The sequence below is a fragment of the Trachurus japonicus genome, chromosome 5 (genome assembly GCF_045865225.1).
Source record: "Trachurus japonicus isolate A0001 chromosome 5, Traja_1.0".
Taxonomy (NCBI): Eukaryota; Metazoa; Chordata; class Actinopteri; order Carangiformes; family Carangidae; genus Trachurus; species Trachurus japonicus.
Genome location: NC_140911.1, coordinates 27855807 through 27879517, shown reverse-complemented (window position 1 = coordinate 27879517; position 23711 = coordinate 27855807). Strand labels below are relative to the sequence as shown.

General features: G+C 43.9%; 2 protein-coding genes across 3 annotated transcripts; both read left to right on the top strand.

Annotated features, from left to right (window-relative positions):
• Positions 1-405: 405 nt before the first annotated feature.
• nckipsd (NCK interacting protein with SH3 domain) lies at positions 406-13728 on the top strand. Of its 2 annotated transcripts, none has more exons than XM_085777150.1 (13): positions 406-813; positions 1721-1833; positions 1925-2132; positions 2817-2892; positions 5114-5667; positions 6323-6493; positions 8083-8169; positions 8370-8508; positions 10121-10201; positions 10364-10492; positions 11532-11621; positions 11722-11894; positions 11996-13728. In XM_085777150.1, exons 1-13 carry the CDS (start codon positions 643-645, stop codon positions 12218-12220), a joined length of 2217 nt encoding a protein of 738 aa, XP_085633276.1. In that variant the 5' UTR covers positions 406-642; the 3' UTR covers positions 12221-13728. The 2 variants fall into 2 exon arrangements, with proteins under 2 accessions (XP_085633276.1, XP_085633275.1); XM_085777149.1 differs by having other exon boundaries at positions 430-813; positions 5111-5667.
• Positions 13729-14991: 1263 nt separating this feature from the next.
• On the top strand, positions 14992-22312 carry slc25a20 (solute carrier family 25 member 20). Its single transcript, XM_085777147.1, has 10 exons — positions 14992-15043; positions 15124-15247; positions 17222-17314; positions 17917-18044; positions 18134-18224; positions 18402-18519; positions 19536-19608; positions 19695-19804; positions 20569-20693; positions 21610-22312. The coding sequence occupies exons 2-10, from the start codon at positions 15146-15148 to the stop codon at positions 21670-21672; spliced, it is 903 nt and encodes a 300-aa protein (XP_085633273.1). The 5' UTR covers positions 14992-15043; positions 15124-15145; the 3' UTR covers positions 21673-22312.
• Positions 22313-23711: the final 1399 nt, after the last annotated feature.

The window sequence follows — 23711 nt, the reverse complement described above, 5'->3', positions numbered from 1 at the left end:
TTGAATATATATATTCTATTACTATACGTTACGGCCCGTCCTGGGTATCCATCCTCTGACCTCTCACCCTGAGCTTTCTGGATTTTCTTGGGAGTTGTTTTTCCTCAGTGGATGTGAGGGTCTAAGGTCAGAGGATGCTGTGTAAAGACAAACTGTTTGTAAAAATGGGCTATACAAATAAAACTGCCTTGCCTTTGTTGAGGATGTTTCATTTTAACATAACACTTCATTTTTGTCTCAGAGACTTGAAAGTGATGTAAAAAGACCTTTTGCATGAGTATGATGAGTTTGAGGATGCTGGTTTTTTATACAGCCTGTGGTTGCGCTTCACTCTGCGTTTGATTAAAATGCCTGGGAGGGCGTGTTCAGGTTCGGGGTGTGACTGCGCCCCCCTGTGGCGGTGACTGGAACCAGTCACGGGTCAGATGATCAGGCTACATTGTAAATAGACAGCAGCGGTCGGTCCACCGGGGGGGGCCATGCCTTCACAGTCTCTTTAAACCGCCTCCGACAGACAGAGCGGATCGTCGCACGCGGACTTCCCCCGTGTCTCCTCCTGCTGCTGCCGGTGAGGCTCGGCTCGGCTCGGCTCGGCTCGGCTCGTCTCGGTTCGTCCGACGTGTTGATTCTACTAATCGGAGCATGTACCGGTCGCTGTACGCCTTCCGATCCGCGGAGCCCAACTCGCTGCACTTCGCGGCCGGAGAGAGCTTCCTGATCCTGGAGCGGAGCAACAAACACTGGTGGCTGGGGTCGCGCTGCAGCTCCGGGGAGACCGGCTACATCCCCGCCTCCTACATCGAGAAGATCCAGGTAAACACCGCTGTGTCCGCCCGGCGCCTTGTGTCGCTCTGTGGAGAAACGTAGCCTACTGAGTGTCGGTCGGTCGGTCGGAGGAGGGAGGAGGAGGGGGGGTTGACGGGATCGAGCCGGGTGCTGCAGGCAGCGCAGGCCGTGTAGAAGCTGAGGAACACATGAATTATTGGAGGGACTGACTGACTGACTGACTGACTGACTGACTGACTGCTGCATTCATGTAGAGTCGTGGCCTTCTGCACTGCAGCTGCTGACTGCGACAAAGTCAGAGTCAGAGTCAGAGTCAGAGTCAGGATGGGAAGAGACAGAGACACTGAGTGCAGGACAGGAATGAGACATCAAGACAGGAAGGACAGCGCAACACAACACAACACAACACACAGCCATTGTTTGTGCTCAGATGAGAATCAGAAGATCATCTCCCCCTGTGACTCTGCATTTTATTTCTCCAGGATCACTCTTATATTGTTAAATAAGTAGCTACTTCCCCAGCAGCCTTTTGGTTCAGTCAGTCAGTCAGTCAGTCAGTCAGTCAGTCACACCCTCAGCTCTCCCTTTTCCCAAGGATCCTGACTCACACTGACTCAACGAGTCAGAGCATGTATTTGGAAAAATCATAGTCTCACACGCTGGCAGGACAGGAATGCTGTCGACTGTTAATGACATTGGCTGTGGACTGAGGTTTAATGAGCCTGAATGGGAGGCCTCTCTGAGCTTAAAAGGCTGTTTTGTTAGATAACTGCCCTAGTTTGTCTCAGCCTGGAGTCACACATGCCCCAAAGGCACTTTTTCTTTTCTTCTGTTATGTTTAAAATGTAAGAATTCTGCTATGCATGCTGCCATGTTAATGAATATTTCATTTGTTTCTTTCCCCCTCACCACATTTTGTCTTCCAACTGTGAAGGCTCCGGAGCAGGATGAGGTGTTGCAGTCTATTGACAGAGCGATCGAAGGCATCCACAATGTGGCCTTAAAGAATGGAGGCAAATACAACCTGGAGCAGCGAGATGTTCTGCAGTGAGTCAAGACTGCACGTAATAAATGTTAAATCTGAAGCTGTACTGTCCTTCTATCCACCGTCACGTCATTTTGTTCTCCTCTGTCACAGGAAGTTGATCCATCACAGAAAGGAGACCCTCGCACGGCGAACTCCTTCCTCTGGTCCTAAACAAGGCCTCCCATCCTCCAGCAGTGAAATCTCTCTCAGTCAAACTCCTCCTCCACCCAACGGCCTTAACCGAGACTATGGACGCCAGGGAAGTGTGCCCTTATCAGGAAGCATGGACAATATGCAAGCAGAGCACGGCTTCTACCAGGTAACACACTCGTACAATACACACGACGTGACATCACACTGTCCTACATCTGGTTCTTTTCATATTTGTAATTAATGCATTCATGGCCGGAGTAATCTGTTTAAAAACATAATAAAGATCATCCTCGCTGCAATTTTAATCCTGTGGTTTTACAAAAATCATCATTTCTGTCTGAGCGTTTTCCTGTTGTTCCATGTGTATCTCTGGTTCGTCTGTTCCTCGGTGCCTCAGCTACTCTGTGTCTCAACTAGTTTTGTGGTAAACACAATCTTATGAGGCAACACAACACACTGCTGAGATCTGCCTGCTCATAATTCATGTCATCACCTTCATAAAATAATTTAAAAACCAATAGGATTTGACTTTCATAAGTTGTAATATAGAGCTGTCAATTTATCAGTGATTGGTTATTGTGAAGAACTTTTTTATAAATGAAACGATTAACAGAATTAGATTTAGATGAATTGATAATAAAATAATCCATCATCAATCAATAATCATCAGCTGCAGCCATATACTAATGCAGGCCTGGTCTAAGTTGCTATTGTTCTTTAGTGCGATTCCATAAGAGTCCCATCATTACAAGTCAAGTGGTGATTGAGTCTGAAGCCCTTGGGGGCCGTGGGGGGGCCGCGGCCCCTCTGCTCTGGTTGGTCACTCCCTCCCCTGTGTCCCCTCCTGCAGGTGCCTCCTCAGCCTCGGCGTGCAGCTCCAACCACCCCCCCTCCCCCCGAGAAGCAGAGGAACAGCCGGCGCACAGGTTAGTGAGCAGCAGCACTGACACTACACCAGGGTTATTATAGTTCACTAAAACTAAAACTAAAACTAGCAGTGAAAAAATGATTAAAGCAGAAGTAAGCGATATATTTGTGTTAAAGCAGAAGTAAGTGATATATTTGTGTTAATCTAAGTCTTAAATAGTTATATCTTCCGACAGCAATCACTTCTATAGAGTGTTTGGACCGAAACACGGGTCTCTCAGTCCCTCTGCTCTGCTCTGAGCCCAGGAGAAAACATTTATCGTATCCTACAGTTTTTATCCAATGAGGAGAGAGAACGGCATGCAGGGCTGTGTGTGCAGCCAAGGGACGCCGTGAATGTGGCGACGTAGGGACGAGGACTGTTATGGTGCGTTCAAGGAAACTCGTATTTTTCCGACCGTGAAGTCGTACCAGTTTGATCTGGTACGAGTTCACCGGTCGGAAGTTACGAGTGGCCGTTATAGTGACTTTCACCGGTAAAACAGGTCGGAAAAACACGACAATGCTGCGTTCCAGGCAGGCTTTTGAAATCGTAAATTACAGCTTCAAGTCACAACTTACGACTTTGTAGCGTTGTCTCACAGCAAGAAGGTCCTGGGTTCGAATCCCGGGCCGCCCAGGGCCTTTCTGTGTGGAGTTTGCATGTTCTCCCCGTGTCTGCGTGGGTTTCCTCCGGGTGCTCCGTTTTCCCCCACCACTAAAAACATGTCGGCTAGGTTAATCCTCCAGTCAGTGCCCCTGACCAAAGGCACTGGCTCATAATCTGGAGTTGGTCCCCGGGTGCTGCACCGTGGCTGCCCACTGCTCCTCAGGGATGGGTTAAATGCAGAGAAAGAATTTCACTGTACTAGCTGTATATGTGACTAATAAAGTACCTTTTAAAGCAGAAGTAAGCGATGGTGGTTTTTGGCTAACTTCCTGTCAGCCGATGGAGTTAGCAGTACCCGCCCTCGTCATGGATCTATTGGCCCTCGTCCCTACATCACCACATTCACGCGCATCCCTTGGCTGCAGAGGACTGCCCCTTTATGCCGTTCTCTCTCCTCATTGGATAAAGGTTGTAGGATACAAGGAAAGTTTTCTCCTGGGCTTACAGCAGAGCAGAGTGACTGACAGACCCGTGTTTCAGACCAAACACTCTATAGAAGTGATTGCTGTCGGAAGATAGAACTATTTAAGACTTATATTAACACAAACATTCTGCTTACTTCTGCTTTAAACAGAGGAAGAATAGTCCAGAGCTTGTTTTATAGCTCAAACTCAAACTGTGAATACAAATTCCAAGCAGACAATATAGGCTATAACCCCAAGCTACACCTTTTTTAACCCAAATACACTCATGTGGGAATGTCCTCTGGTAGTATCTTTTTGCATTGAACCTGGCCAGTCAAATCATTACCTCAGTACCTCTCAAAGCAAAGTTATGTTAAAGCAGTACTAAAGAACTTTCAGTTTTGGTTGAGTTTGGCGGCGCCTGTGGACCAAAGCGGTAGTGTTTTGCCTGAAGGAAGACTCCATTTCCCATGAACACTAGCGTGAAGCCCTGTAAATATCCTGCATTAAAATTAACAGAAGACATCAAAACTAAGTTTCTGTTTCCAGTGGATCATTTCAAAGTGAAAACACAAACATAATCCATTGCTAAAGTGCCATTTTGCCTGTTCCCTCCTTGTTGTGACTCGCAAAAGTGAAAGTGAAACTTAAGTGAGAGAAGGGTTCCTACCATGCTCCTCAAAGCTGCTTAGTGCCAGAGAAAGAGATACAGACCCCCTCAGGCCATGACAGAGGTGTCATTCAACTTGTTGTAAGTCGATGTATCATCACAAAAGTTATGAAAATATTATATGAAGGTTGAAAAGTTACTTAGTGCTGGTTTAACTGAATATTTACCCTCTATGAAAGTGATTGCCGTCGGAAGATATAACTATTTAAGACTTATATTAACACAAACATTCCGCTTACTTCTTCTTTAAAAAAAGCAAACTGAAAAACTAAATAAAAATAGAAACTAATGTAAGTTTAAAAACCATAATAACCTTGACACACACACACACACAGACAGGAGGCATCACAGCAGCGTGTTGCTGCTGCTGCTGCTTTTAGTTGATGCTACCTGCTGCTGCTCCGTGCTTTACACACACACTCTATTCTTAGTCAGGTCACTCTCTCCCCTGTAACTGGAGCTCTCTCTCTCTCTCTCTCTCTCCCCCCCATCAGCAGAGCCGGAGGTCCCCTCCAGGGTCTCCTCTCTCCCTCCGTCCCCTGCTCCCTCCCTCTCCATCAGCACCACCTCTCTGGGCTCTGGCTCCTCCCACTCTCTGGCCTCCTCTGAAGTCAGCTTCCCCAGTGTGTCCAGCACCCCCCCTCCTCCCGTGCCGTCCCGCGTGAAGCCCGCCGCCGCCGCGCCCCCTCCGGACCAGCCCCCTCCCGCCTCCTCTCCCTCTCCTCAGCCGCCTCCCGTGAAGAAAAGCCCGGCGCCGCAGCCTCCCAAGCCGCTCCCCCCCGTGCAGCCCGCCGAGGAGAAGCAGCCGGAAAGCGAATGGCCCGTCGCCCCCCCGTCCGTCGCCGAAAGCCCCCCTGCCAGCCCCACCACGCCCGAGCCGGTTCCGATGACCATCGGGGCCGAACTGATCGAGCTGGTGCGGAAGAACACGGGTCTGAGCTACGAGCTGTCGCGGGTGGCGGTGGGCGTGGTGGTGGGCCACCTGCAGACCGCTCTGCCTCAGGCCTCCTCCCACTTGGAGCAAGTTCTGGTCTCGCTGGTGGAGAGCAAGGTCAGATTTGTTTTGATTACATCATGTGGACGGAGCAGCTCGGAGAATACCAGTGTGGCTTCAGATTACAGCTCAGTCTGCATTTAGCTGACACTCTGAAACACACAGCATAGTACCATTCCTGTTTTTAAATGCACAGCGTCGCGCCAAGCGGGAGAGAGCTGCTGACTGCTTCCTGGCAGATATTTACATTTCTTCCTCTTGGTTCAAGGTGTTTTATCATCTGCAGCTTTTGTCTCCATCCAAGCTTGAAACACCATGATGCTTTTAGACACGAAACCAGCTTTGGTTCCGCAAAAATATCAACGAAGCACTCCAGCTTCTTATTGTAGGACGACAGCTGTGTGTACAGACACTACACAGTGTTGAACAGAGAAGCATGCGGCATGATTAACACTGACTAATAAAACCTGGGCTGCTCCAATCAATACGTTTATATTATTTATTATTTGTTATCATTCATTAAGACTTGCTCTCAGACTATGATCCCATTTCAGCCTCTTAAGAAAGTGATGAGATGACAATGTGGATACCTGCAGCGTTTATGGAAGTTTTGCAGTTGTTCAAGATGCTACTGTCAATTCTGGGCTTCTGATTTAGCTTTATTCCATAATAAAAAGGAACATTAACATGTCATTGTTTCCTGTGTCTGTAGGATCTGAGTGCAGCGCTACCGCAGGGCCAGGTGTGTCACGATGAACAGCGACTGGAGGTGATCTTCGGCGACCTGGCCCGTCACCGTGACGATTCGCAGCAGCGTAGCTGGGCGCTTCACGAAGACCACGCTTTGATCGCCTGCTACCTGGAGGAGCTGCTGAAGATACTGGTAGGACACAGAGACTGCTGCCTGAGCAGGGAGGGGGGAGGAAGGAAGTGTGTGACACGCTGACTAACTGTCACATGTTAATATGACGGGCCTAGAGGTTCATTTATGTAGGACTTTCCTAACGTGTGTCATTATGGATAATTAAATGGATTCAGTTATTTATTAATTTTAGCAAGTTTAAAGAGATATTTAAAATGTTTTGGCAAATTCACCTATTTCCATAATCCCTATAGGTTTAGCAGTAGGTTCATTTTGTCGGTGCATGTTGTTTTTAGATCGGCGGGGCAGAGTCATGAGCTCTGCACGGTATTTCCACGTTTCCTTCATCAAACTAAATACACAATCCAACATCTCAAAACACTCTGGTGGACAAGTTGTGACCTGCACATTCACCACGCTATGAAATAATAACGTACATTACAACACATGAGGCAAATACTCAGAACTACTTGCGCTTTTGAAAGCACTCGGCCATGAACACAAGACAGGATCTAGCCTATATATCATTTTATGACCTTGGGTTCATCCTTCGGATGAGGCTTAACGTCAGCTTAAGGCTCTGTGAACAACAAAAACACATTCTCTTAGGGTGCATCTCACAAGGGTCACTCATGTCTCATCTATTACTGTTACTAAACACTTTCCTTCAGTTCCAAGAAAAACAGAAGAACATAATGCATGATGTTAAAGCAAAAAGTTCAAAAAGTTCAGGTGGATAATTTGATTTGATTTGATTTGATCAACTTTATTAATCCCAGAGGGCAATTCTGTTCGGCAGTCCACCAAGAACAATAATAATAAATAATAATACACTACACAGCCCCTGCCCTCGTCCCTACGTCACCACATTCACGTGCATCCCTTGTCTGCACACACAGAGAGGACTGCCCCTTTATGCCGTTCTCTCTCCTCATTGGATAAAGGTTGTAGGATACAAGGAACGTTTTCTCCTCGGCTTACAGCAGAGCAGAGTGACTGACAGACCCGTGTTTCAGACCAAACACTCTATATAAGTGATTGCTGTCGGAAGATATAACTATTTAAGACTTATATTAACACAAACATTCTGCTTACTTCTGCTTTAAAGGTAACAAACCTACCTCTAAGACTATAGGGATTATGGCAATGGGCCAATTTGCTAAAATGTTGAATTATCCCTTTAATTGCACTGAAAAAAGAGCCCACAAATGGCCCTAACTCAACTTACAGTATATGTCACAGGCTGTACATGAGTTCCTGAGTTGATTTAGCTGCCTTATCCTCATTATTGTAAAAAGTTTTCTGCTGGGATGATGATGTGGCCACAGGAGCGTCCAGATGTCACGTCGTAAATACCAGACATGTTTGATGGGATCAGAGCGGCTCAGGCCACTGTAAATCCAACAGTGTGGTGAAAGGCCGCGTCTGTAAACCCTCCATGCTGCCAGATACTCATCCCAACCAGACCTCAGATCAGGGTTAGGATGTTCAGATGAGTTGTTTATGAGCCCACTAACACTCTAGTCCAGTCAGTCTAGTACAGATCATGAAGTTGCATAGATAAAAAATGTTATTACATCGTTACGACTAAGAGCTTTTCTTCTCCACAGACTGATGCAGATCCAGAGGTCTGTAAGAGGATGTGTAAGGCCAACCACTATGAGAATGTGCTCTCTCTGGTTTCATATTATCAGATGGTAAGACATAATAATGATAATAATAATAATACTGATGATGATAAAGGATTTAGTAGAAAAATGTTATGTTGTCTTCAAGTCTCTTTGATGTTAATTCTATTTTCTGTTTCCATGTACTATTAGTTCACTGGTGTGAATGTGTAATTACTGTTACTGCCATGTTCAGTACTGTACACTGTTGGTGTCATGTGACCTCACAGGAGCATCGGGTGTCTTTGCGGCTGCTGCTGCTCAAAGTGTTCGGGGCGATGTGCAGCCTTGACGCCGCCCTCATCTCCACGCTCCTCAACGCCATCCTGCCCATGGAGCTGGCCAGAGACCTACAGGCAGACACACAAGGTGAAGACACACACACACACACGCACACACACACACACACACACACACACACACACACACACACACACACACACACACACACACACACACACACACACACACACACCCCTTAACCTTCACACTGCCTCCTCACATTGGCCCTCATTTATCAAACTTGCGCAGGATCTGGTGTAGATTCTGGTGTAAATATCAGTGTACGGTAAGTGTCACGTGTGATTTACTAAAAGTGTGTACGCTGCTGATTTCGGCGTAGAACCGGCGTGGTGGTGATAAATCCGGCGGCTGAAAACGAGCGTAATTTAAATGTCACGCCCCGATATATTCCTGCTTTAGAGGCGTCGCCCTGCCCCTTTTACGACATGGAGACACGGAAGACGGCCAAGAAGAGACTTTACTGACATTACCGCACTGAACAGGGAGAGGGCGGCAACATTAAATATCTGGACATTGATAGATTCATAGTTTTTGTGATTGATAAGCATCATCCCGGTGGATGGAGGCTGCAGACGCACGTGTCACCGACCACGTCAGGAAACCCAGCGATCTCATGAAATGCTCCTGCAGTTTACTAAACACAAGTGACTGAGGAGAATCACGGCCCTATTATACCTTATCAAATAGGCATATTACTGCTGCGAACGCGACTTTATGACCATCAGCACCGCTGGCATGGTTCGGCTGATGGAGGGATGTGAAACACCGGCCCGATCTCCCGCTGACAGGTCCCGGTGACACAAAAAAAACGAAACGAAAAAAACACTCCGCCGCGGAGATCAGCTGCACCTGGACAGGTAGCGGAGCTCCCCCCCCCCCCGGGCTCCGGTGTCCGGCAGAAAGAGAGACTGAGGAGCCGTCCGGTCATTTCGTAACAAAAATAAAAAAAATCAGATAAGTGCATATTGGCAATCATCATCTCTAAAAGAAAATTGCCTGCCATGTTCAAAAGGGGTAAGAAGAAGTTAAAAACTTTTCTGGTCCTACCCCCTCTATTTATATACTGTTAATCAAAATAATAATGACAATAATAAGTTGTACACATACATATACATACGCACACATACATAAACACATATGTCATGCTCTGGTGCAGGAGATGTTGGAAGTTTGTGTGTGTGATCTAACAATAACAGGTCTGTCTGTCTGTCATTGACTGTTTCTGTTGACTGGTTGTCTGATTAACGAGCATCTGTCACGTCGTGGTTTTTAATTCATCTCAGTTGCTCAAAATAAAAGTCGAGTTAAATTTTCAACACGGACTTGGTTGTGGCTCTTTTTTTGGCTACTTTTTATCTTTTTATCAATATAAACAACAACAACATGTGGTCCACATCGCTGCGTTATTAGACTATGGTTTAATAATCGTTCTGACACAGCAGCACTCCTTCCTGCATGTTCTACGCTGGTTCCAAATGTGCGTACACCTGGTCAGAGCTGGCGTGAGATTTGTGCGTACCGTACGCTCACGCTCAGATTGATAAATGCCGATCCTTGCGGTGAATTTGGTGTACACCCATTTTTCTGGTGTACGCAAGTTTGATAAATGAGGGCCAATGTGACCACAGCGTTTTTTTTAAATGTTTCTTTGTGTTGTTCTTTGTGTTTCTGCCCTCAGAGCATCAGAAGATGTGTTACACCGCTCTGGTTCTGACTATGATCTTTTCAATGGGTGAACAGGTGCCATATCATCACTATGGTATGTAGAGGCTTTCTGATGTTACATAGTGGATGCATTATCACACATCGTCTGTGGTACATGGCGTGTTCTGTCCTGTTTTATATGCACATAAATCAGAAGGGATGCATTGAAGGGACACTGTGCAATAGCTAAGACGGGCCTTTCCCTTCTTGCTTTCAGAACACTTGAATGCCGACTTTGTCCAGTTCCTGCTGGGAGTGGTGGAGGAGGGGCTTCCCAACGACCCCACAGAGCAGCTGCCTGACACCTTCCTCAACCTGCTGCTGGCCTTCAACCTGCACCACACAGGTGACAACGTCCTCCAGAAGCTGTTCTGTCTGCTGGAAAGCACAACTCTAACTGTTCATGTTAAAGGGATAGTTCAACATTTTGGCAAATTCACCTATTTCCATAATCCCTATAGGCTTAGCAGTAGGTTCATTACCTTTAATTGTCGGTGCAAGCTTTTTTTTTAGATCGGTGGGGCAGAGAAGTGAGCTCTGCACGGCGCGCAGTATTTTCGCCTTTCCCTCATCAAACTCATCAAATACACAATCCAACAACTCCAAAACGCTCTGGTGGACAAGTTGTGACCTGCACATTCACCACGCTATGAGATAATAACGGATGTTCATCCCTATGATGGTTTGAGGATTGCCTGGTCTTATAGGTCTTATATACGGTACATAATATTTCAAAACTTCTTAGACAATATAGTAGTTGGTTTCCCTACAAGTGAATGCACCTGTTGTTACTAGGCCATACATCCCTCTTTGATTCATTATTGTTCTTTTGTTGTCCCACTTTTTGTCTCTGTCTTTAGTTAGTTTTCTTTCTTTCTTTAATATACTTTGCAGATTTTTAGCTGTTTTTATTAATGTTCTTTTTGTATTTTTTGGTGTTGATTTGAATTGCTTTATTGCTCTCAGTGTTTTGTTATTTTGTTTCTGTAGCACTTTGAGATTATTTTATGAAAAGCACTTTACAAATTAAATGTATTATTATTATCAAGTAGTTCAGAGTATTTGCTTGATGTCTCATAATGTTACATAAATATACGTTATTATTTCATAGCGTGGTGAATGTGCAGGTCACAAGAGTGTTTTGGAGTTGTTGGATTGTGTATTTGATGAGTTTGATGAGGGAAACGTGGAAATACTGTTCACCTCCATTGCTTTAGCTGAGCAGCTCGCGTCTCTGCCCTGCCGATCAAAAACATCTTGCACCGACAATTAAAGGTAATGAACCTACTGCTATAAAAGATACCTGAAGGAGATTTTTTTTATTGTTTTACTGTTTTTATTATTCATGCTCCATGTGTGTATGTGTGTGTCGTCTGTATCACCAGCACCTAGCAACAATGTGATCATGCAGGAGCTGAGGAAGAAAAACGTCAAGATCCTGTCAGAGAAAGTGCTGCTGCTTCTGAACAGAGGCGGTAAGAGACCACCGTTTGTCCCAGCTCTCATGTTCATGCATCAGACCACCCTGACTTTTACTCTTCACATGGTCATCACCTTTTATCCTCTGCTCTCCAGACGACCCCGTGTGCATGTTCAAACACACCCCGCCTGCACCGCACTCGGTTCTCAAGTTTCTGCAGGATGTGTTTGCCAGCACAGAGACCGCCGACATCTTCTACAGCACTGACATGATGGTGATGATCGACATCGCCGTACGACAGATATCTGACCTTTCCCCTGGAGACAAGGTGAGATGCTGACACACTGGAGATTTTGGCGATAAAAACTCGTGTCAAACAACTGATTATAACCTCCTCTCTCTCTCTCTCTCTCTCCCTCGCTGTCAAAGCTGCGGATGGAGTACCTCTCCCTCATGCACTCCATCATGCGCTCCACGGACTACCTGGAGCACAAGCACCGCCTGCCGGACCTGCAGGGGGCGCTGCAGAGGATTCTCAGGGAGGAGGAAGATCCGGGCGAGGATGAGGGGAGTGCCACAGCCAAGCAGATGGATAAGCTAATCGTACAACAGATCTACAAGGAGTTTCCACACGTCTGTGAGAACCAGGACTGACCATATCATCACCATGCTCACACACTGTAGTCTGCTCCCGTCTACTGCAGGGAGGTACAATAAAGCTTGACGGAAGAAAGAAAGACCCGACGGGACGTCCTGTATCCTGTCCTGGCCTGTCCCCAGAAAGCCAACTCCACTTTTGCCGGTGTTTTCTCCGACCCCATTAGCCCAGAGCTGCAGCATCATGTGATGATGATGATTTCAAGAAGATTGTTGTTTTCCACAGCTTTTCTCCTTCTTTTGAGTGGGAGGTTGTCTTTGGTGTTGAGTGCCAAGAAGGGAAAACATGCCAAAAAAGAAAACAACAACAACACCAACTGTGAGGACATGATGGAGATAAAAATCTAGGCCAAGCTGTGGAGCTTTTGTTACAGTGAATTCTTAGCAATAATTATCATAAATATCAAACATGAACTAAATGTACTCAAAAAAAAGTATCTTGAAATTAGACACATCAGCCACAACTATTCCTTATTCTAACCAAAGTAACTCTAACCAAATTTATTTTCGAACTAATTCAAAGATTTGTGATGAAAAGTCCGATTTGAAGCGAGAAGCTGCTGCAGAAGAACACTTTGACCCTTTATGTGCTTCCCCCTGACAGTGGGACCAAACTACTGTGTGTTACTGAGAGCAGTGTTTTTCCTTTGGAGAGCACAGTGCTCCTGAAACTTACTCTTTCATTCACCTGCTTTTTCATCATATAAAAACCAGTTGAACAGGTGTACACTCCGACCCGCGTTGTAGCATCGCTATAAGCTTCTGGCTGCTGCTCCGTAGCTGTGGCTCGTCCGCAGGTGTTCTCAGTCCGGTACCTTCGCTGACCGCTTTTCAGAAACTTCAGTATGATCACTCTGTACTTATGTGTGAAGCTCCTCAAGCGACAGAAGACTTTGACCGTTTACAAATTAATGTCAAACTGTTGGACTGAAGGGTTTTTGTTCTTTATGCTGCGTTCACATTTAACCTAACCGTGCTGCAATAAGGCTTTTAACACCTTGCTGTAAAAATACCGAGGCGTGACTGAAGTGAGGGAAAAGTGTTTTGCAGTTATTATCGAAGATGACGCATTAGTCAGTGTTGTTGATTTTCCAGTTTTCTACTGAGAATCCAGACTAGGGAGAGGGAACACAGGGCATTTCTTTAACCTCCTCATAGTCTTATTCTTCAACAGCAACATGTTTTGTCTTTGTTTCTTCCCCATCATGTGGTGATTGATGTTGTTCTCCCATTTTACACTCTTACTTCTCTCTTCTGACCCCGGCATGGCTTCTCCATCTTGAGAGGGTAGATGCAATCCTTAAGTGATATCAGATTTTAGTTCTCGTCCATGTACTCATTCATTACCTGTGTGTGTGTCTGTTTTCAGCGTGTGAGAGTGAGTGAGAGAGAGAGAAAGAGAGAGAGAGAGAGAGATGGACATCTCCTTTCCATGATTAACATTGTCTGCAAAACTGCTACGACTGTGTTGTAATGAAACTAATAAAGCTCTATTTTAACAGTGATCAGTAGCCAAGAGAGTGAATTGTGTTGACAGAATGTTTTGAACTTTTTTATTCATGGCAGTTTTACAGGATTAACACAGACAAACAAAACACACACCATGTCCATGAATGCAGTGGTTACAGAAAAGACGACAATTTAAATGAGAAATAGATTAAATATACTGTATATGATAGTGATGACACTCACAAGATTGTCGCAGATTGGGGCGGTAAGTCAGATTTCCACAACCTCAACATCTCTTGTTACTGTGTCATGGACTCAACAGCTCAGATGTTTTGGTCAAGCCTGTCTGTTGCCATAGCGTCCAAACAATGCTGTTTCAGCACCGGGGGTTAAATAGACCTTATAAAGCTTAGAAAACCACTGAAACAGTAGACACCAAAAGATTAGGAAGGTCTGGACATGTCCAAAAGTTGGAGCTGATATGTTGTTCTCTGTCTTTTATTTGTTGCATAAAGGTGAAAGATCAGGGGGAAAAAATCCGTGTGCAGTTTAGACTATGAGCAGTTTAACCTATGTACAACTGTCAACTGAATCACATGTTTTGATAAAGTTTATAGTGCTAAGTTAACACAGTTACACTCAGGACATTACATGGCTCATAGATAGATAGATAGATAGACAGACAGACAGACAGACAGACTTAAATTGTCATTGTTATAAAAACAACAAAACAGTGACAGTGAAGTGCGACTCATGGCAGAGTAAAAACATCAAGCAGCCAGGATAAATTAAATAATTAACAATTAAATAAAAGGTCAGGGGATAGAAGTGTAATCTATCTGAATGAGCTGATTGATCGGGGGCGGGCGGTGACATGCAGCTAAGGGCCACAGTATGAGGTGAACCTGGGCACTGAACACTGAGCCTCATTGATATTTGATAAGGGCAGTGGTAATGCCCCAGGTGTTACCATACAATTACAACAACAATAGGGTTGTTGTAACTGTTATAGTATATAATATAATATAATATAATGGTTAATAAATGTGATAAATGTCCTCTTTTTTATAAATATAATCACATTTATAAAAATATCACATTTATCATATGGAAAAGCTAATATTTAGTTCTTATATAAAAAGTCAATAAACAACAAGGAAACACAGTTTACACACATCATTAACATAAAACGCATTAGGATCTTTGTCGTCTATCTCGTTAGACAGTCAGTGTTGTAGTCGGACTCGGAGTGTTTCCACACGGACAGCTAACCGAGCCGTACCAGAGGAGCGCTGTGTTGCAGTCAGACCGGTCCGGGTAGATAAAGTGGGTCAAAGGTCCAGCAGCAGTGTAGCAGTTCTGTCAGACCAGGTGAGCTGCTGCTTCTTGGTTCTTGTCCTCCTCTTCCTCCTCTCCCTTCACTCGGTTCGGCTTCCTTTGTTCTTCTGCAGCTCAGCGGGAAAAACAGCGAACATGTCCAAACAGCAGCCGATCAGCCCGCTGAAGAACTTCTTCGCTGGGGGGTTCGGAGGAGTCTGCCTGGTGTTCGCCGGACATCCACTCGACACCATTAAAGTAATTAGCCTACTGCATATGTGTGCGTGTGTGTGTGTATCACTTACTCACTGCATATTGTAACGTTATAGGACACACACAGTCAGAGCAGTTCCTGGTTGTAGTGTCATAAACTGTGTGTGTGTGTGTGTGTGTGTGTGTGTGTGTGTGTGTGTGTGTGTGCGCGCGTGTGTGTGTGTGTGTGTGTGTGCGCGTGTGTGTGTGTGTGTGTGTGCGCGCGCGCGCGCGCAGGGAGCTTACTGCTGCAGCCCTTTCACCTACTTCAGGTCACTTTAATGACTCAGCTGCTGTTGCACCTCTCACCTGGCTGCTGTCAGTGTATTCACCTTCCAGTGCTGTGGGATAGAGTCAGACTCTCTGTGTACAGGTGCATCTCAATACATTAGAATATCATGGAAAAGTGTATGTCAGTAATTCAATTCAAAAAGTGAAACTAGTACATTATATCTAGATTACACACTGAATGAAACATTATCTCTTTATTCATTTACTTTCTTTTATTTGTAATGATTATTACCCAGGGGGCAAAGCAAAAAAAACAGACAGGGAGCGTTGTAAAAGGTTTGACACCAGAAATGATATCTAGGAACTTCAAGGATTAAAACCTGGTTGGACAACCTGGTCAAGTAGCTGCTGGAAAGCTACAGGGGGCCCAAACTCAAATGGAAGCTTATGAATGAAGGACATTTTCTATATACATGTTAGGCATAGATATTCTCCATAAAGTGCTGAAAAATAATAATTTTCATGAGGCGAACAGTACTTTTTTTTGTCTTTTTTGGGGATGTGATCTTAAAATCGAGTTGCAACAAACCCCAGAATCTTTTTTTCATGCCTACCCCAATGTGTCAAGATACTCTCTGCCAAATTTTATAGTTGTATGACTATTTATGCCATTGTAGGCCCTGTAGCTTTCCAGCAGCTAGTTGACCGGGTTGTCCACCCAGGTTTTAATCCTTGAAGTTCCTACAGTAGATATCATTTCTGGTGTCAAACCTTTTAAAATGCTCCGTGTCTGTTTTCCAAAAAACTGGGATTTTGCCCCCTGGGTATATGGCATACATCTAATGAAGACCTAAGTAGTATCTGAAAAAAATGTGATTATTACAAAAAAGACCAATAAAAAAAAAATGTAATATGGTGGTAAAGTCTGTCCATCTATATGCTCTTAATACTTGGCTGTTTGACTTGAACTGCTGGAAATTGACTTTTCCTAGTTTATTGAGATGTGGGACATTGAAACACCCCGGGACACTATGAGTGACAGCCAATCATCTAACAGCTATGTAGCTGGGTTAAGCACCGTCTCCAGGTGTGTTTATTGAGATTATAAACTAAAAAAGGACCCGTAAACTCGTCGGTATGGTAACAGTAACAGGTGACTGTCACCAGCTGTCCTTTCAAAATAAATGCATAAAAAGCCAGAGACTGGTGGCGGTGAGAAATGTAGCGGTGGCGGGCGCCGCTAAATCCTCTATGCAGGAAAAACCCTGCATCCAGAAAACACCTGATCACATCATTATGTGGCCACGTCCTGCCTTTATACAACACGAGTTCTTTCAGGTGCACAGTCTGGTTATGTCAGTGTCTTCATGGTGTGAGATCAGGACTCCTTGTTGTTTTGGCTCATTGTCATGTTGCTCAGTGAATCAGACTCAGAATGAATCATCAGACACTGTAAGCTGTAAACACAACACTGACATCACCGTCTCCTCAGCGACAGTTATTAAGACAAACAAGTAAAGCAAACAGACATGTTTACACGTCCAACACACAGTGTAACAGTTGCTTTTATTTGATAATCCATTGTTTACTTTCCAAATATTGGACTTATTCTAACTTGCCCTGAAGGTGTTGGATGAGGTGCAGCTGAGGATGTTGTTCCACTTCAAACATGTCCTGTGAAGTCCACTACCTTCACCACTGTATGTTATATTGTCTGGATCATCATAAAAACATTCTTCTTTTCTTCAGGTGCGTTTACAAACTCAGCCTAAACCCAAACCTGGAGAGAGCCTCATATACGCTGGAACCATCGACTGCTTCAAAAAGACGTTAGCCAAAGAGGTGAGGATGCTCATGTTCTGTTTTATGCCAAAACAAGACAAGTGGGCGTCTATATTTAGAAATAATGGGGATGAACTGGAGCTACTGGGGCGCCAGAAAGAGTACAAGCCAGTGTTTTTCAACCTTGGGGTCGGGACCCAACATGGGGTCGCCTGGAATCCAAATGGGGTCGCCTGAAATGTCAAGTAATTGATTACTGATAAAAATATTTTTTAACTATTATTATCCGTTTTTTATGATTAAAAACACCACACACAATGTTAAACAACTGTACTCTATACTTAGCTGGCGCATCTTGATTGACGGCCGAGATCACGTGACTGCATGTGATTGGGGGTCGCCAGAAATTTGTGATGTCAAAATTGGGTCACAAGCCAAAAAAGATTGGGAATCACGGTGGTATGGTATAAGCAAAGAAAGATACTATATGCGAGATGGGAGAGAAAAGAAAAGAAGGAGAGAGAGAGAAAAAAGGAGGGGGGCAGACCCCCTTTTGTATAGATGTACTAGAAGAGAGAGTGGAGAGAAAAGTGGAGATCAAGGGAAAAAGAATAAATAAATGAATGAATTGTTTCCCTGTCTTCTCCTCCTCCTCTCTCCAGGGGTTGAAAGGTCTTTATAAAGGCATGGCCGCCCCCATCATCGGGGTCACGCCCATGTTCGCCGTCTGTTTCTTTGGATTCGGACTCGGGAAGAAGCTCCAACAGAAAACTCCTGATGACATCCTGACGTAGGTGGCCGCTCTGTGTTCAGTGCTGAACTGGTTCACTCTGTGTCTGATACTTAGAGGTGACTGGGCCGTGTCGCTCCTCTCCGCAGGTATCCACAGCTGTTTGCTGCTGGGATGTTGTCTGGTGTGTTTACCACGGCCATCATGGCTCCTGGAGAACGGATCAAATGCCTGCTACAGGTCAGGAGGTCACTGTGTGTGCAGATAAACTAATCTAATCAATGAGCCACAATGACAGATCCATTCAGTATGCCTGAAAAGAGTTGATGTTCTATCAGACTCTTCTTTTATTGCCTCAAATTCTGCTCAGGTTGCTCTTTGTGAAAATAGTGTAAATGTTTTTTGTGTGTGTTGCAGATCCAGGCAGCATCTGGAGAGGTGAAGTATGCTGGACCCATGGACTGTGCTAAACAGCTGTATCGACAGTCTGGGATCAGAGGAATCTACAAAGGCACCGCTCTGACTCTGATGAGAGGTGCTTCATTACTCCAATAGATCCTGAGTCCAAGCAAACACAACCTAAACAACACATGAACTTGTGTTTTGTAGACAACCCTTTGGACTTTCTAAGTTTTCTGCATTAATTGGCTATTGAATGTGATCCTATCTACTTCTAAGTCACAAGTATAAACAAACACAATGTACTTAACCTAATACCACACAAACAATTATAATATTTCATGTCCTTATTGAACATATCCACTAAACATCCACAGTGCAGGTGGAAAAAGGATTTAATAAGTGGTTGGAGCTCCTCTGGCAGCAACAACCTCAACCAAAGGTTTCCTGTAGCTGCAGATCAGAACTGATCAACACTCAGGATGAATTCTGGACCATTGGTCCTGACAGAACTGCTTCAGCTCAGCCATGTTATTATAGGATGTCTGGTGTGAATGGCTCTCTGGAGAATCATTCCACAGCATCCCTATTGGATTCAGGTCTGAGCTCTGACTGGGCCGCTCCCAAAGGTGGAGTTTCTTTTTTTGGAGCGACTCTAGATGATCTAGATAGTAGATTTACTTCAGTGTTTAGGCTCAATTGTCCTGCTGAGTTTCATCTGGTGGACACCACCCTGACATTATCCTGTAGGAAGCCTTGATAAACTCTGGATGGTGGTAAACTGTCCAGGCCCTGAGGCAGCAGAGCCCCAAACCATGATGCTGCTATGCAAAGCCATTTTACACCATATGTACAAAAAAATACAAAAAATTAAATCTTAGTTTCATCAGTCTACAAAACATTTCCCATTAGTGTTGTGGAGTTGCAAACTTCAGGCCTGCAATGGAGAGCAAAGCAAGTAATGCAGAAAACTATGAAATTCCAAAGGATTCACATACTTGTTCTTGCCACTGTAGTGTGAGAATGAGTACTGTGTATTCACATAGAAACATAATAACTGTCAATTATCCATTCAGTTACTTATCTAGTAATGATGAGTATGTTATTGCTGTTATATGATGGACTGTTGTGATCTTTGTTGTGTAAACTCAGATGTTCCAGCCAGTGGGATGTACTTCACGTCCTACGAGTGGTTGAAGAACCTCCTCACACCTGCAGGAAAAAGGTGTGTGTTTGTCTTCCTGCTTGTTATTTACAAGCCTCTGCTTTAAAAAGACGCGAGCGGTCAAACCTGCCGTCTTCTCTCCGCAGCCATAACGACCTCAGTGTTCCCAGTGTGCTGTTTGCCGGCGGAATGGCTGGAATCTTTAACTGGGCCGTCGCCATTCCAGCCGACGTTCTCAAGTCTCGCTTCCAGACAGGTTTGTTTGATAAACTGTTAAATATTGGTTTCGTTTTCTCTTACTTTAAGCCTCATTTGTACAACTTCCTACTATAACAGAAGAGAGTTAATGTTCGGTTTGCGTCCTGTCCACTAAACACTGTCTTGTATCAAGCATTTGGTGCAGTTCTTAGATTCTCTTTTTCTTATTCTGCTGCTCTACACTTTGTGAGATGTTGTTATTTGAGCTCAGCCCCAGGTGGACAGCTGTGTCTGTATTTCTGTTTTTCAGATGATGTTAACTTTAATTCCATATGGTAATATGGAATGCCTGTAAAAAGTTCGGTGTGTATGAAGTAGAGATCGACCGATATGTTTTTTCCAGGGCCGATACCAATAACGATTATTAGTAATCATGGAGACTGATAACAGATATTCAGAACTGATATTTATTTGCAGTAAAAATGAAAATTTCGGTGTCAAAATTTAGAATAAAGCACCTGGTATTAGACTGAATACAGTACTGTTTGTTTTTTCTTTGGACACTGTAAAGACACACAGAACTTGGTTCAGTGGGGGCTGTGGGCAGGACATTGTTACACAGCCCAGAGTGGACAGAGAGACAGCCTTTTAAAATACATCTATTTTATCAGTTATCAGTGAAAAAAGGCTGATTTCGAATATCGGCGAATATTATTGGCCATGCCGATGATTGGTCGATCCCTAGTATGAAGTCACTCCTTACTGTGTCTCATATGGGCAGGCGTCACTGTTCCTGAGGTTTATTATGTGTCTTCCTCTCAGCTCCTGAGGGAAAGTATCCCAATGGTTTCCGTGACGTTCTGAGGGAGCTGATCAGAGAGGAGGGCGTGGTCTCACTATACAAAGGCTTCAACGCTGTCATGCTTCGAGCCTTCCCTGCAAACGCAGTGAGTATACTTCTTCTTCTTTTGTTCATGGACATGGTGAAGGTGCATTTAAACATGGAGCATGAGATGATGAAGAGGATGTCAGTGGTTCATATTTCATATTTAGGTCAGCAGGATATTACAGGTGCTATAATAAATACAGACATCAGTCTCATTGGACTGAAAGGTAGGTTGATCATGAAGAATTTAAAACATTTACAGGGTATCCGCGGGGTCTTGAAAAGTATTAAAAGGTGATAAATCAATTAATCAATCAATCAATCAATCAATCAATCAATCAATTAAGACCCATAAAAAGTATTAAAAAGTCTTTTCACAACTTTATAAAGTCTTACATTTTGAAGGTATTTTTTTCTGAATTAACTGTCCAAGAGTTTGAGTCCTAAAAAACATTGTAAAAGTGTGTGAATTTATTCATTTTATTAAAAAAACAAAGATGAACCGGTACATAAAAAAGAAAATAAGATTGTTGTTTTTGTTTTTTGAGAGTGGAGCAATGTTTTTTTTATCCCAGCCTATTTGAATTCTGTAGCATCATAGTGGTCTATAGTCTTTATCACAAACTAAAACTGTTATGTTAAAAGTGTCACTGATGTAAATGGTTACAGCTTGAAGTGGCGGTGAGGTATTGAAAAATATTGAGAAGGTCTTGAAAAAGTCTTAAAAAGGTATTAGAATTAACTTCAAGATTCCTGTATATACCCTGATTTAGTCAGTAATGAAGTTAATGTCATCAATTAAAGGTCAAAATGCACCAAAAATATCTTTAAAAAAATAATAATAAGGGGTCATCCAAAAATATGTAGGAATGACATGAAAACAGAATGTGGTTGTGTAGCTGGTTTGTGATGAAATGATACGACCCATTCTGTCCTGCATCACTGTTACACACTCTAACTCTGTCTGTTTGTCTCAGGCCTGTTTCTTAGGCTTTGAGTTCGCAATGAAGTTCCTGAACTGGGCGGCACCGAACCTGTGATGAAGAGCTGAGCGTTGCCCCGTGTGTGAATCCCAGGAAGAACTGTCACACAACAATGGAGTTGAAAGCAGTGAACCCACTCTAAGTCAAGCAACATGAAGCAGTTTTTTAGAATTCTCCAATGATGAACTTGATTATCTTCTAAACCTTGTGTTACTGTAGAGCACACGCATCAGACCTGCTGAGGGTTCAGTGCAGAGATGTTGTCATGACTCTGCCAGTACCAGTGCCAGTACACACACACACACACACAGACGTCGAATGTTCTCACTCCCTTTGTTTTACTTGATTTTGATTTATTTTAAATTCTGTTTATATATATACATATAAAAGAAAAGGAACATGAACTGAACATGTTGTGCCTTATACCTTTTGTTACCTGCGAGTAAGTGTACATATCAGGGAAAAGGTGCACTATGTCGTACCGTGTGTGTTCAGTCTCTCAGTGATACACGCCTTTCAGACTGTCTGCTGCTTCCTGTACGGTCACACACCACTCAGTGGCCCCTGGTACTAACTCCACTTTCTGTTTGTTTCAGTGTGAAACTGTGAGAGTCATCATCATGACAGGGATTGAATTGAACTGTATGAATGTCGACATGTATAGAAATAAAGAGCAGAATCCATATTTAGAATCAAACGGTGTTGCAAATTTTTTATTTGGATGAAGTAGAAACAATCTACAAGTCTCACAAAAAATGACAATACAACTGAGTTATAATAAAGAACATGAAACAAATAATTACAAAGAATTTCAAATAAAGAGAATACCCATGATGAAATAAAGTTACATATTGAATGGTTTATGAATATACAGCGATGGCCAAAAGTTTAGAGAATGACACAAATATTAATTTTCAGTCTGCTGCCTCAGTTTTTATGATGACAATTTGTATATACTCCAGAATGTTATTAAGAGTGATCAAATGAATTAGCAATAATTGCAAAGTCCCTTCAGGAGAGAGGTCCAGGTGTTGTAAAGAAGGCTTCAGGGCGCCCAACAAAGTCCAGCATGCACCAGGACCGTCTCCTAAAGTAGATCCAGCTGTGTGATCGGGGGATCCACCAGTTCGGGTAAATTCATGCAAAACCTCTGATGCATGTTCCTGTCAGGGGCAGTTTTTCAGCAAGCAGTCTCTGCATTTGCCTCGAAAACAACTCTGTTGCATAACATTCCTTTATTATCTCATAGCGTGGTGAATGTGCAGGTCACAACTTGTCCACCAGAGCATTTTGGAGATGTTGGATTGTTTATTTGATGAGTTTGATGAGGGAAACCAAGAAATCCCATGAGCCTCCGTAGCGTAGCCCTGAGCAGCTTGTGGCTCTGCTCCACCGTTCTAAAGATAGCTTCCACTGACAATTAAAGGTAACGAACCTACTCCTATATGACTATAGGGATTAAGACAATGAGCCAATTTAACAAAAGGTTTAACTATCCCTTTAGTGAATGGCAGCAGCAAGGTGTGAGTGCATCTACACACACCGCGAGGGTTAGACTTCTGGAGGAAGGCCTGGTGTCGAGAAGGAGCAGCAAAGAAGCCACTTCTGTCCAGGACAAACACCAGGGACAGACTGATGTTCTGCAGAAGGTCCAGGGACTGGACTGCTGGGGACGGGGGTACAGTCTTTTCTCTGATCAGTCCTCTTCTTCGCCGTTGTTTGGGGCATCCAGAGAAGAAGAGGTGAGCGCTCCTATCAGTCCTGTGTCAGCCAATAGTAAAGCATCCTGAGTCCTTCCACTCACTCACTCACTCACTCACTCACTCACTCACTCACTCACTCACTCACTCACTCACTCACTCACTCACTCACTCACAGCCATGAATAAAGAACAGCACTAAAACATCATCCGAGACCAACTTCCCCCAACCATCCAAGACACTTGATCAACTTCATGCAATTGTCAATAAAAGCCTTAGGCACTGAAATGCTTGTACTTATACATCAGTCACCACAACAATATCTGACAAAAGATCTAAAAACACTGGAGCAGCAAACTTTGTGAAAAATAGTAGCTAGTACTTGTGTCATTCTCA